The sequence below is a fragment of the Antechinus flavipes genome, chromosome 2, assembly GCF_016432865.1.
Source record: "Antechinus flavipes isolate AdamAnt ecotype Samford, QLD, Australia chromosome 2, AdamAnt_v2, whole genome shotgun sequence".
Taxonomy (NCBI): domain Eukaryota; kingdom Metazoa; phylum Chordata; class Mammalia; order Dasyuromorphia; family Dasyuridae; genus Antechinus; species Antechinus flavipes.
Genome location: NC_067399.1, coordinates 430,992,628 through 431,008,041, shown reverse-complemented (window position 1 = coordinate 431,008,041; position 15,414 = coordinate 430,992,628). Strand labels below are relative to the sequence as shown.

The 15,414-nt window shown below is 36.8% G+C and overlaps 1 protein-coding gene across 2 annotated transcripts in view; it reads left to right on the top strand.

Moving 5' to 3' along the window:
* The window catches only part of ADRB2 (adrenoceptor beta 2), a 111,182-nt gene extending 95,982 nt beyond the window's left edge, over nt 1-15,200 (top strand). For both annotated transcript variants that reach the window (XM_051978951.1, XM_051978950.1), the window contains exon 2: nt 14,650-15,200. In XM_051978951.1, coding sequence (XP_051834911.1) covers nt 14,650-14,684 — 35 coding nt within the window. In that variant the 3' untranslated portion in view covers nt 14,685-15,200. The remainder of the gene's footprint in view (nt 1-14,649) is intronic.
* Nucleotides 15,201-15,414: the final 214 nt, after the last annotated feature.

Below are 15,414 nucleotides of genomic sequence, written 5' to 3'. Positions count from 1 at the left end.
AACATTCTCCTTTCAAAGTTGGGTTATACTCTTCTGCAGCTCCACTCAGCATCAGTAAAAGTACACTAGCACATAGGGCACATACTGCCCATATGTAGCCAAGGAAACTCACATGTCTGACACTTCAAAGTACTAATGTTCTTGACATTCTTTTCTTTCTCTTGGTATCCTTATTTTTTTCTGCTGAATACAGCATATATATTAAGTTGCTCAATTTGAATTTTGGAGGACCATTCTTCTCTATAATTCAACTCTCAACTGCCAACACTGACTCTCTTCTCAAATGAGTTGAGAAAATCCTTAAAGGTGTCTCCTGTTTTGATTCACAATTTGTTCCTTGTTGGATCAAGTGTTTCTTATTGGACAAATAGCTCCATTGTAAGATACTATAGTTGATGGAAGGAAGAGAAAAGAAATAACCTCTCCTCCACATGCAAAAAAAAAAAAAAAAAAAGTGAGGAATGATTCCCTTTCTGATTGCTTCCTAAGGAATAGGTCTTGCCTTTAAAGAACTACCAAATGGCTGATCCTTGATCAGCAAATAGCTTCATGCCTCCTGATTCCATCAGTTTTAATCAGAAAATGTCACAACTTCTACAGAAGAAACAGTGTGAAACCTTTTTTATATTTTGTTTAATACAATTGTTCTCGGTGCCTTGATTCTTTCCCCACTAGGAACCAAAGGTGAAGGAAGTAGAGAAGAGAAGCCCAAATTGGGAGTAGGCTTGATCACTTTTTTCAAATATCTGAAGATTAATTAAAGAAAATAAATATTCCATTTTTCCTCCTATGACACTTCAGAGGACAGAACAAGGAACAATAGTGGCAAACTAGGGGGAAATGACTTTTGGTTTAAGAACTTCCAAATATCAGGACATTCTGATGACAGCATTGCCTATGTTACAAACTCCTTGCCCCTAAAGATATTCAAGCAGAGATCAGTCTTGAGTTCCTCTTAAGATGCATGATGGACTGGGTGCTCTCTGAGATTTTTTCCAATCTCAGGTTCCAAGATTCAGTAACCTTGCACCATTAATGAGTGAGAATTGGGTGTCAGGGTAGAAATATACAAATTAGATATCCTCATGAAGACTTTCTGGTCAGCCAAAGCTAAGCTCTATATTTTCTGTATTTGTATTTGCTTATTTGTACAATTTTGGCTTAGACTAGAGTTCAAATCCTCAAACACTTATTAAGTAAGAGAATCTGAAACAGTCACTTAATCTCTATGGGATTGTTTCCTCATCTATAAAATGAAGGTTGGATTCTAAGATCCCTTCCAGCTCTCTTAGGTCTCAGTCCATAATCCTATGACCCAAGTTCACAGGTCATCAACACTTAACAGTAAATTGGGTTTTGCTGCACTTAACATGATCTTCAAACATGAGACATAGGAAGTTAAAACTAAAAGGGAATTTATTGGGTTAGAGAATTACAGGATTCAGAGCTGGAAGAGAGCTTAAAGATTATCTAGTTCAACTGCCTCAATTTCTAGATAAACTGACATTTGTATGACACATAAAGGTTCTCAAAACACATTTCATGTGTTTGTTTCCATTTGATCCTCACAGATGAGCTAACAAAAGCTCAAAAATATTAGAAAACTTAATGAGGTCATACAACTAGTAAGTATTGGAGGCAAGGTTCCTTCCAGCTTTTCTCTGTCTCTCAGCTCAGAGTTCTTTCCACTGCACGTCTGTGCCTCTATTTCTTTCTAGTCTGGGAATTGGCTAGGTGAGAAAATTGGGGTTCAAAGACATTAAATGATATGCCTAAAGCAACATAGATATATTCACTCCAAATTTCAATTTTTTTCCATTACACTATGTCTAAGGGATGTTCTTTCCTTTTAAATTTAAAACACCTACTGTAACAATTCAGGATCTATAATTATTCACTATCATGCAGTGAAAATACTCATTATAGAAGACAGTTAGTCTTCATGAGTTGATATGGCTGAATGATCTTTTCACCCAGAGACCAACCTTTGGGTTATATCCCTCCTTACACTTAGCTGGGCTGGTCATTAGATGCCAGACTCATAGTCTATTACCTAGCCCTACTAAAGTTTTTTGGCAGATGGAAACTGTTTCAGCTTTTATTCAAAGCCTTGGACAAGCCAGATTCTTATCCATGCTACAATGAGGCAGCAGAGGAAGACCACTACACTGAAAACATAGAAAATTAATTGTGAGGTGGCGCCTCATATCTTTCAGTTTGACTAAGCTACAGGAAAAGGTAATGATAAATGTTGGAGGGGATGTGAGAAAACTGGGGCACTAATGCATTGTTGGTGGAGTTGTCAACTGATGCAACCTTTCTGGAGAGTAATTTGAAACTATGCTCAATGGGCAATAAAACTGTGCAATCCTTTGATCCAGCAGTGTCTACTGGGTCTGTATACCAAGGAAATTATAAAGGAGGGAAAAGGAAGGACTCACATGTGCAAAAATATTCGTGGCAGCTCTTTTTGTGGTAGCAAAGAATTAAAAAATGAATAGTTGTCCATCAATTGGGGAATGGTTGAATAAGCTGTGGTATATGAATGTAATGGAATATTTATTGTTCTATAAAACCGATGAACAAATTGATGTTAGAAAGGCCTTGAAAGATTTACATGAACTAATGTTGAGTGAAACAAGCAGAACCAGGAATACATTGTATACAATAACAGCAAAATTGTGCAATGATTGACATAGTTCTTTTCAGTGGTTCAGTGAACCAAGACAATCTCAATAAACTTTGGATAGAAAACTAAGTGTGAGAACTAGAAGAAACATTATGATATGCCATTAAGCCTGGAATCAAGAAGAGCTAAGTTCAAATCCCATCTCAGACATTTAATAGCTTTATGACCTTAAGCCCATCCCTTAACTTCCTCCCTATGTTGTAAAGAATTAAAGGAGAAAATATTTTGTAAAGCACCTACCACAGTGTCTGGCACAAAGTGGATACAATATGAATTGTTTTTGTTTTGTTGTTGTTGGCTATTGTTGCTATTATTTTTGTTATTCAGAACTGGGAAGGTCCTGAAGACATAGAAACTTTTTAAGTGTTTGACCTTTCCTATGTCTCTCTGAAGTGGGAAGAAACAGCCTTGCCTTGCCTTGCCTTGCCTCCTTCTAAGGCCTATTTTGGGGATCAAATAGTTTGTGCATTGTAAAATACATTGTGATAATAAATGCCTTTCATTATCCTTATTAAATTGTGGAGCTGCAACTGTCTCTAGCCTGAGGATTGGCCAGGAGGGAATAGACAGGCTGAGACAGAGACCAGCCCCAAAAAACAGTGTGGTTGGTTGTATGGAAGGAGGCACTGAGACCCTCCCATCCCTTTTTCCACCCTCTCAGGCTTCTGTCCCCGTTGGGAGCTAAGTGTGTCGACAATACACTCTGCCAGTTTCAGACATGTCTCGCTAAAAGTTGGCAACTTCCCTTACTGTTTCCTGGCTTTTGTCCCTTGGAGAATATTTGAATGCAAAGGGGAGGTATGGCCAGAAATGCTAAGGGACTGATTTTGCCAACCTTCATGGGTCCTTGCCATTAAGCACTTACTGAGTGCCCCTGTGTGTTCAGCATTGTGCCAGGTACCTGCTATCAAACTAAATTGAGTCCAGGATACCAACTGTAAGAGCTATACATTCTAGCAAGAGAGGCCAAAATGTTTTTTGAGGGGTAGTCTGGATCATGCTAAACTAGGAGTTGGAAATCCTGGGTTCTAATTTCAGTTCTACCATTAACTCCTCATTTGTCTCTGAGCAAATCACTTTATCCTCTGAGAAAATCACTTCCTGCCTAGCAAAAAGAAGGACTTGAACTCAGAACATAGAACACAAGAATAACACAATTGGAAGGAAACGGAATAAAATATTAGGGCATTGAGCAATATTAGAGTTGAGAATGGTAACAGGAATAATAAAACTGAATCAACAAATTAAGATTTGGATTTCTTTATCAATGGCAAAGCATTAATTCAAATAAAATATTTTCCTTTAATTTTGTTTAGCCCTCAAGCAATTCTCTTTTTAACGGTAAGAAGTAGAGGTTTTTTCAGCATATAATTGTCCAAACCAGGAACATGTTATAATAACATCCTTATTGAATTATAACCAAACCTCACATAATATTGCAAAATGCTTCTGTGATATCATTTGGCAGCTGCTTATTCATAACATTTTAACATCGTTCCTGTGGTACTAATAACAATACAAGTTCATATTTCTATTTTTATAATAGTTGAAAGTAATTACCTGGAATTACTTTGCAAAGTGGTGCTGCAAACATTATTATTCCCATTTTACAGATGAAAAAATTGAAGCTTATAGAGGTTAAGCTACTTGCTTCAAGCTTATCTATTTAGTGAGTCAGAGCTTAGAGTTAAATCCAAGCATTCTGATTGCAATTTTCATTATACTATAATACTCCCTAAAATGTTATTTAACTGAAAATTGTTTTTTAGACCTAGTCAGTGTCCTTTAGTGAAGTATGCTTCTATGCTCTATACTTGTGTTATCATTGGTAGAGGAAACTATATTTATTCTTCTTCAACCCTAATACGGATCAGCAATTTATGTATAAAGTCTTATAGAGCTGGGAAGCCCGGAAAGGGGGTGACATGTTAGGTTCTCAGGGTCACCTAGTGATCAGGTGTCAAAATCAGTCCTTAATGAATCCAGGACTGGCTCTCTGCCCCCTATGCCTGAATAAAAGACATTTACATGCAAAAAGTTAACCAAGAGGACAAGAGAGTATTTTCTAAATCCTCAATTCAGGGTACAGGCAGAACTATAAATGAGTGAAAAGGGGAAATTGTGGTCTGAGAAGTTGGTTAGATTTGATCTGGATCTTATAGAGTAGATAAGGGAAATCTGATAATTTTAGAGTTAGAAGGAATTCCATCTAGACTATTTCTTTTTACTTTGTGAAATGCCTGTATATGGCTTTTCTGTACATTAGTCTTGCAGCCTCTTTATGAGTATTCTCAGTGGCAGGACCCTCATTGCTACCTGTCAATTGCATTGATCATTAGAGAGCCCTTTCTTATATTGAGACAAACTCAGACTATGGGTAATTCTACTCTCTGACCTCTCCTCCCCTTCTGCTCTCTAGATCCCTGATTGCTCCTAATTCTACCCTCAGGGACTAAACTGACAAACTGAATCCCTTTTCCTGTCACAGTCATTTGACACAGAAAAAAATGAATTTTGAGTGAGGAGAATCAGAGGAAACTTTGTGCAGAATGTATTTATCCTTAGGATTCCCAAACATACTATTCTTAGTTTTCTTTGAAATTAAAGAAATTTTTCTAGCCATCACTATAGATTTTTAAAATGTTCTTTCATCACCATTGTTGGAGGGGAAATGTGATCTTTATCTGACTCCATCAACTTCTTTTCATCATTAAAGGATAAAGGTCTTGTTGCATAAGTTTTCTCATTAGGAGTAACTCAAGTTGCACAGATTAAACAACACACACACACACAAGACAAAACTTCCATGTGTATTTCCATTGCATTGAGATAAGCCAGATTCTATAATGCAAAAAAAAAAAAAAAAAAAAATTCTTGATAGAGTCAAGTAAACTGGGTTCTAGTCCTAATCTACTAACGATATGTTGTGTACTCTAGGGAAATTGCATACCTTCTCTGAGACTTTAGATTCTTAAACTTTAAAGTAAGTGTGGTAAACTAGAAAATTTTCAGGGCCCCTTCTATCCCTTATTCTACGTTCCATGGTGCCCTCCTATGTGAATATTCTATATTCGAACTGCTATAATATATTTTACTTCTAACATTTTACAATCCTTTTCATCCAGCATTGCCTCATTCATATGAACTCTGATAAAATAATAAAAATAATTTGAGAGGTAGTTTAGTGTAATGAGAGTAGAGCTGGCTTTGGAGCCAGCAAGACCTGAAATCAAGTACTGACTGATTTCATTATCTTGAACAAGTCACTTCCCTCTGAGTATATTCAGGACAACTTTCTAATAATATTCTGCTCAACACTGGAAGAATTAGGAATTCTATATACAAATGAAAACTTCTGTTTGGCTTTTAAAGCCTTTTATAATCTGACTCCTTCTTACTTGAATATTCTTACACCTTACTCCCCTTGATGTGATCTGCAATCCAGTAAAACACATTCCTCACCCATGGGGAAAGTCCATCGCCTGACTCCATACATTTATATGGATTGCTTCTCATTCCTGGAATTATCTTCCACCTTATGTCTATCTCCTGGCTTCTGTCAAGTCCCTGTTAAAATCCCACCTTCTACAAGAAGCCTTTCCCATCTTCCTTAATCCTAGTGCTTTCCCTCTGTAAGTTATCTTCAATTAATTTAGCCTTCTTATAACTTATTTGTATGTTGCCTCCCCATTATCTGTGATCCCTTGAGTTCAGGGACTGTTTTTTTTTTCTTTCTTTGAATCTTAGCGCCAAGCACAATGTCTGGCATACAATAGGCATTTAATAAATGCTTATTAAGATGCAATATTTTTGTTGTTGACATGAAATCATAGCTCTAATAAAAATATTAATAATAGTATTAGTGATGGTGATGATGATATTTCACACATTTTTAGTCCTTTAATTATATAAAACACTTTCTCGGATAGTTGCTGAACTTGAAGCCAGAAAGAGCATGGTTCAAATCCTGCCTTTGATGCTTGCTAGCTATGTGCTTTAGTGTTAATCTCTTAATCAAATTGAGACCTGTTAAAGACTGTAGCTTAAAAAGAAAACATAGTCTAGCATTTCAGCCAGGGCTATCTTCTGTTATTCTGATCTATATCTGGCCACAGGACACAGATGGCTCTGAAGGAAAAAGTGAGGCTAACAACTTTGCACAGCCCACCCTCACTTAAATCAATTCACTTGCATGTCATGGCATCACCTCTTTGATGCATAAGAACCAAGGACAAACAAAAACAATAAAATCTGTAAGAGGACTAACTATATATCTTCTAAAGTCCCTTTCCACCTCTAAATCCATGACCTGATCTTCTTAACACCATTCTGGAAAGGTAAGATAGGTATAAAAGTATTATGCAGTGGTTCTCAAAGTATGGTCTAGAGAATCCTGGGGATCTCTGAGACCCTTTTAGAGGGTCTACAAATTCAAAAATAGTTTTTATTTCTAATATGGTAAATGTCTATAAATATAACCCAGATAAACAAAAATGCTTTGGAGAGATCTTCAATAATTTTTAATAGGATAAAGATACTGAAAACAAAAGTTTGAGAATATTGTCTTAAGGAAACTGAGACTTAGAAAAAAGGAAATTACTTTGCCATAGTAACCTAGCTGCCTCCTAGTCTTCTGACTCCAGATTCAGTGCTTTTTCCACTCAGGCTGAGAATAGTAGTAGCTTAGTAGCTAAGTCAACTCTCTTTAAGGAATAGCATCGGGGGTGTATTGGTAGTGGTGATAGTGGTGAACCACAAATGTTTGTTTGCACAAGAGAGAATTCACTGAGATGGGAATGAAGAAGGCTTTTTGATGGAGGTGGCTGAAGGATGTTTGGGCACATTATCAAGAAGCCTACGGCACCTCTTGTTCAGAAGTTTTAAAGAAAGTAGATGAGTATCTTTCAGAGACAATTTTCTTTAACTACAACAACTACCACTTATGTAATTCTTTAAGATTTGCAAAGTACTTTACAAACATTATTTCTTTTTGTCTTTGCAGTGATCCTAAGGAGTAAATGCTATTATTATCCCCATTTTACAGAATGGAAAACTCAGGTTGAATGACTTATTCAAGGTCACATGGCTAGGAAGTATCAGAAGCTGGCTCTGAATTCAGTTCTTATTGACTACTGGCCAATTATTCCATCGGTTATCTGCCTAACTGCCTATTTTTTATAGGTAGGAAACAAACCTCAGAATAATAATAGCTCCTATTAACATGGTGTTTTCTAGTCATGAATTGTTTTATATTCATTATCTCATTTATTCCTCACAATTTCCCCCTGAGAGAAATAATAATCATTCACATTTCTAAAGGGATTTAGAGTTTACAAAGCAATTTTCTCATAATGGTCCCAAGAGGGAGAATACAGCAAGAGTTTCATTCCCTTTTGACAGATGAGGAAAATGAGTCTTAAAGATATTGAACAAGTTTTCCAAGGTTGAAGAAGATGGAGCCAGTAAAATTTGAACACAAGCCTTCTGTTTGAAAGAACACGATTTCTTTTCATGAAATTATCTGTTCCCTGATTATAAAAATGAACAATTAAGTTCAACAGAACTCAATAGATTCTTTCCAATAAAGACAAACCTTCTCTCTGCTTTTTTCTTCCCAAGAGTCTGACACTTTGAAAGAAATGCAGGGTCACAGAATCCTAAATCTAAAGCTAAATGGGGGAACCTGGGGAACCATCTTGAACTAATCACTTAATTTACAGATGAGGAAGTTGATGCCAAGGAAGATCAAAATTGCATATGACACTTCATGCAAGATTTAAATCCAGGCTCTGACTTCAGTGCTCTCATTCCCACTATCAAAGAGCAAGGCAGTATGCCTTAATGGAAAGATCCCTTGAGATGTCCTGAGACATCCAATGGACTTCTGGATTTAGCATGTATAAACTGTGTGTCATTTCCTTTCTCTGGGGATCAGTTCTCCTTTATAGACAAAATGGAGATAATAATCCTTGCACTATACAGGGCTGTGGTGAAAAGAAAAAATTGTAAATAATAAAGCTTTATAGAAATGAGAATCATTATTACTCTACAACATGCCCCTCTAATGCTTTTTCTGGCATGAAAATATTGTAATTTTTCAAAGGCTTGCTCAAGGGAACCAAGCTTCAATAGGAAGTTCTCCTACCAAACTGAAAATCTTCAGGTTTACAATTGGCAACAGAGAAATTCATAACAGGGATCATTAGGCAAGAGCATTTTTGGAAATGGAAATGGAAAGAGCTCAGGTTCTGGAGTTGAGAAGGCCTAGGTTTAAATTCCATTGTGCATACTTAGTGCCTTTGTCACCATAGACAAATCATTTAACTTCATTGGGTATCAGTTTCTTCATCTATAATATGAGGATATAGATTCCAAGATCTCTTCCAATTCTAAGGATAGGGTCCTCCAACCACCTACTAAAAGGTAAAGGAGCTCTGATGTACTCAGTGAAGGAAACACCCCATCAATGATACCCTCACACAATCGAATTCATAGAAATCTAGAACTCAGAAATGGAAGGGACCTCAAAATGTACTTACATCAACCTGAGCAGAAATTCTCTTCACACTATTCCTGACAAGTGGTCAGCCAGTCTCTACTTGAAGACATTCACTGCCTCCAGTAGCATACCATTCCACTTTTGGTTCAGTCTAATTTTTAGGAAAACTTTCTAAATTATATTTGGAAAAACTTCCCAAATTATATTGTCACAAAATCTCTGCAACTTTGATTTGTTGCTTTTAGCTCTTTCCCTTGGGACCAGGAAAAATGATTCTAATTACTAGATGTGGAAAGTTGGCCAAGTCATTTTTTTTCTCTTGGTCTCAGTTTCCTGCTCTGTCAAATGAAAAGACTGAACTAGAAGAATTCTGAAGTCATTTTTCATTTTAACACCCAAAGATTCTGTTCTCTGATTTTCTCCATTCCACTTGGGGACATTTCTGTTTGGAGGTTTTCCCTTATATGGAGCCAAACTCTGCCTCCTTATAACTGGTCCTAATTCTGTCTTCTATGTTTAATACAGAACATTTCTTATTATCATTATTAATATAAGTACTATTAGCAAACAGTAGCTGTAGAGTTGTTTGACTCTAAGGCCTTTGGTCACTGCAAAGTTGACTGGACTTTGAATCTATTGATCTAATATGACAAATATGATAAGCAGAAAGAAGGCCAAGGGTGTTTTGAGAAAGAGAGAGGGAGGGGGCAGAGAGAGGCAGAGAGAGAGAGAGAGAGAGAGAGAGAGAAAGAGAGAGAGAGAGAGAGAGAGAGGAGAGACAGAGAGAGGGAGAGAGACAGAGAGACAGAGAGACAAAGAGAGTATCATATCTTGCTGTCTCCCTGTTCTATGCAGCTGCTTCACTTTCTGGCCCAACTCCAAGATTTCTTGCAATACAACATAGCCAAAAAATACAAGTCTCTCAAATAAAGAAAATTGCCTCCAGGATCATATTTTCAGTAGCCATTGTTGGGGGAAGCCAGGGGTTCAGCACAGTGTGACTAGTTTGGCTACTCAAGGCAATTTGAAGCTGAGGAAACACTTTTCATTTCATAGGAACTTAGGGATCATTTGGGAATGTTTGTGAAGGGAGATAGGAAGAGCTAAGCAGGATGTCCCTGTGAAGGAAAGGGAATAGGACACAATCCTAAACAGAATTATACTCCCTCCCCCATGGGGAATCTAAGCAAACTTGGTTGAGGAAAGAGCCCTGAATTTTGCTGAGAAATCTTTCAGTGGACCCTGATTTTTTTGATGAGAGACTCCAATCCTGTCTCTCACCTTTTACCATTCCCCATTATGGGACTTAGGTGGCAAATTTCAGGATGCTAAGATGAATAGTGCAATAAAATTATGAAACATTAGAGATCAGAGGGACCTTTGAACCAAATATTCAAAAAAAAGATCCTTACTGATATTTTTTGTTTTGAAATCACCTAGATTTTCCCTTTTCCCAGAGAACCATCTCTAATTACAAAGATTTTTTCATAATAATAAAAAGCAAATAAACAAATGAAGAAGGGAAGAAAGTTTAGCAAAACCAATTTTTAAAACCTTATATTAATACAAAATTATTATTAAATAAAATAAAATTTAAATTTAAAAAAAACCTTATATTATATGCAATAGAACATAAAACATTAGTAGATGGAAGAGACTTTAGAACACAGGATATCAGAGCCCCTCAATGTCTTAGTGAATTGAGTGTTAGGGATATTACAAAATAGAATGTTAAAGCTGAAAGGGGCTTGATATAGAATGTCTGAGCTAACAGGACATTCTATATCATAAAATATAGAATGTTAGAACTCAGAGGGACCTCAGAGTATTGAATTTTATTTATGAAAAGACTTTCAAAATATAAAGTGTCAGAGATGGAAGGGAATTTATTTAATCCAATTCTTTCATTTTGATGAGAAAATCAGAGCTCCCAGTGGATGAAGTGGCTTGTTAAAAGGGCCCTCATACTCCAAATTCAGGGACTTTGCTTGTGCCACTAATTTACCCATTGACCTTCAGCTATTTCTTTCTTCTCAATGAGCTTCGATTTCTTTGTCTATATAATGGAGGTGGATGAAGGAGCTGGATTAGATGATCCCAAAAGACTCTTCAGTTCTAACTTTAATATTTTTTTTAAGAGACCAATTCAATAGTTAACCTTAATGATTCTAATAGGTATAGCCCATCCTCCTAAAAAGAACATATATAATCTAATGCAAGTGATTTTGCAAGGGTCAATTACTCTGTTATTAAGAAAGTTTGGTTCAGGGCCCAGAGTTTATGAAGTTCATTTCTATACAAACTGAGCTATCTCTTCTTTCCATCCGGGTACTTGACCCTCTGTTCATGACCAAGATTCCACCCATGGTTCTGTGAGCAGATAACTGAAAAAAAAATCTCATTTTGGTGAGATTTCATTGAAAATTGGTAGAGATTTGTGATATTTTGTTTCATTTATTTATTTACTTTAAATTTATAACTTTATAGGAGTTAAAGCTAAAAGGCACTTTAGAAATCATTTAGTCTAATTCCATTATTTTACAGATGAGAAAATCAAGTCTTAGAAAATTTAAGTGATTTTCCCAAAATCACACAAGTAGGAAGCATCAAAGCAGAAATGCAGATCTACATCTTCTAATTTTTCAATCTCTGGTTCTATCTTTCCCCTGTGTGACAGTTGATAGTAAAACAGAGACTCTTTAACTGACACATTATCCAAAAATTAAGGCCTTTTACTGGAGAATTGGATTTGTCAGCATCCCAAAAACAAGAAAAAATACATGATATGATTAGTCCTCCAACTCAGAGAAGCAAGATTCATTGAAATCTCTTCCTTCTCGTCCTAAGGTTCTATAACTGTGTTTTGTTTTACAAATGAAGAACTCCTACCATAGTGGTCCCCTAATCCTATGTCATGTCTTGCAAGCAAAATGGTGTAGTAGAAATAGTACTAGATTTTTGAGGTGTCAGAGGAACATGTTAATGAAGGTTTGGAGTCATCAGTCCTGGATTTGCATCCTGTCAGTGATACTTAATAGCAAGATAATCTTGTACAAATCATCAATCTCTCTGGACTTCAATTTCCTTATTTACAAAATAAAAGGATAGGATTAGGTGAACTCTAAAATCCTCTTAGATTCCTTAAAACAAACAACAACTAAACAACAACAGCAACAAACCAAACCTAGAATGGCTAAATGTAGCAGTTGATAAGAGTACCTGCCCTGAAAGCAGGAGAATTTGACTTCAAATTCGACCTCAGAAACTTAATACTTAGTATCCCCTAGCTGGACAAGTCACTTTATTCCAATTACTTCAGAAAAACAAACAAAAAACTTGTAATGATCTGATTTTAAATTCTTGGAGATTCTAGTAGAAGTCAAGCACTAGTATGTCTTACAGGGCTAGAAAGCCTTTTGATTGCAGATCCTAATGGCAAACTGTATCTAATACCTAAAAACTGCTTTAGTTACATGTGAAGACATTCATTTATTCATTCATTCATTCAAATCATTTATTAAGCACTGAATTTGTGTCGAGCATTATGCTAAAAGTTAGGAATATAAACACAAACCAAAAAAGCCCCCCAAACTGTCCCTACCCTCAAGAGGCTTATACTCTCTTGGGTGAAGCTAATGCATAAAAAAGGAAGCAGAAATGGTAGAAATATGGGGGTCAATTCTTTTGGCCACAGATATTCATGCAACTACTAAGATCGAGAAAGGTCATGTTCTACATTTGTGAGGGAGGCTCCACATCAAAGTCTTGAAATATCAATAAATGGTGGAATGACTGAGGAAAATAATATCTGGAATGGAAGGCAAAGAAAAATAATATAGTTGCTCAAATGCATTAGAGTCAAGTTAAAGTTTTGTTGTTCTATCCTGCATCCACCTAGTTTGGGCATAGGATACATGATGTCTCTTCTTTTTATGACAGCACTGATTAAATTTGCTCTGTCAGATGTGATATGCCCAGGATCCATAGCCTAGGAATTATGAGGTCTAGACTCATGTTTCAGTTGTGCCTCTTGGCTTTTGTGACTTTTGCTAATATAGCAACTATTTTTCATATAATGTCATACCTGGAAAAGAGCCTCCTCATTTTACGAATGGGAAAACTGTCCCATGTTGCCTTTGTCTTCATTTTAAAAATTAAGGACACTGATGGACTTGGCTCTTTTCAACAATGAGGCAATTCAGGCCAATTCCTAGACTTGTGATGGGGAGAGCCATCTGTACCCAAAGAGAGGACTAAGGGGACTGAATGTGGCTCACAAAATAGTGCTTTTATCTTTGTCAAAAGATGAAAATTTTTTTATTGTTGTTTGCTTGCTTGTTTTTTTTCTCATTTCCCCCCTTTGATCTGATTTTTCTTGTGCAGCATAATAAATGTGGAAATATATTTAGAAGAATTGCACATGGATTACTTGCTGTATAGGGGAGGGGGAAAGAGGGAGGGGAGGGAGAAAAATTTGGAAGGCAAAGGTGAATGTTGAAAACTATCTTTGCATGTATTTAAAAAAACTATTATTTTAAAAATAAAACTTAAGGACATTGAGAGAAACAGAGACAGATGGAGAGAGGGAGAAGGTGGGGGGAAGAGTTAAAAAGAGAAATCAAAGAAACAAAAGAAGAAACAGAAGGAATGAGAAGAAAGGGAAAAAAGAGGAATAGAGAGAAGAAAGAAGAGACAGACAAGAGATAGGAAGAGAGGGAAGAAAGAAAAAAAGAGGAATAGAAAAAGAGAAGAAAGAAGATACTGTCAGATGGAGGGGGAGAGAGAGATAGAGAAAGGAATAGAAAGGCAGAGTGACAAAGACAGAGAAAGAAGACAAAAATAGAAGAGAGAGAAATAAAGACAAGAGGGGAAGAAGAGGAAAAGAGGGAGAGGAAAAAGAAATAAGAATAAAGAAAAAGATAAAGGTGAGAGAGAGAGAGGCAAAGAGTGATAGAAAGAAGGGAATGAAACATTTAAAAAAGTGAAATGTCTAAACTCTTAGTGTCAGAGGAAAAATCCAAGTTGGGTGTCCTGAGCCCCTTCTTCTTTTATAGCTGCAGGTCCTTCATGAGATTAGGTCCCTAGAGTCTCTTTCAACTCTTAACTTCTAAATTCTAGAGCCTCCACTGGTCCTCAAACTTTTTGTGTGTGGAGGGGGAGGGCATGTCTCCCTTGGTCTGATGAAGCTTCTGGAGTCCTCAGAACCATCTTTTAAGATGCATAAAATAAAATCTATAGGATTATATAACACATATTATACTGAAATAAAGATGTAATTTTTGGCCATTCAAATTTATAAGCACATTGAAATCTTTCCAGAGACTCTTTAGAAATCCATGGACCCTAGATTAAGAACATCTGTACAAAAGGATCTCAATGTAGAGAAAGATGAAAGAACTGGGGCTTTTGGCCAATATCTGATAATCCCTGAAATCTCATTGTCTCTTTTTGTCTTCCTCAGGGACCCCAGACCATCCTGGGACAGTGGAAAGCTGAATGGGTTGTATTTTCTCGTCCTTTCCTGGGAGAGCAAGCACTGACCCTAGGGACTGCTACCTCGTGGTGCTGCCTACCTCCAGGTCCATGCCTACAGTGACTTCCTTTCTGCCACTGGAAAGATAACAGAAGAACTCAGGATCTGAAGGCAAAGGAGCAATGAGCCATGGAAGGAGATAATCTGGAAGGAACAGAGCCCAGCACGAACCAGGAGATGAGGGGGGACCAGGAAGCTGCAAGGGGCTGCAGCCAGAGATCTCCAAACCCCAAGGTCTCTAGGAAGGAGAAGAGGGTTAGTGTGGGCTTCCCGATCCCACCTAACCCGAGGACAGTGACACAACGCCTCAACACTCTAGGGATTTGATTTCTTTATTATTAACAAGTTCATGGGAGTCAGCTTGAACTGGCTCATAATGGGACTCAGGGGACAACCAGACCCAGATGGGCTGTGTTGTCAAGTTTGAAAAAAATAATAATCGTTTTAACATAAATGGAAGAAACATTGAAACAGCTTAACTTTGGACTTTGACATTTGATTCTCAGTCATGGTTCTTTCTCTCATCTTCTCCACAATACCCGCCTCTCCCCACCTTTTTTTTTTTTTCTTTTTTTCTCTTTCTCTCTTTTCTGCTTTTTCTCCTTTTACTTTCTTCCTCTCTCCTTCCCACATCATCTTTGTCCTCCCTCCTTCATTTTCTCTCTTCTTTCCCTTTTCTCTTTTTATTTTTTC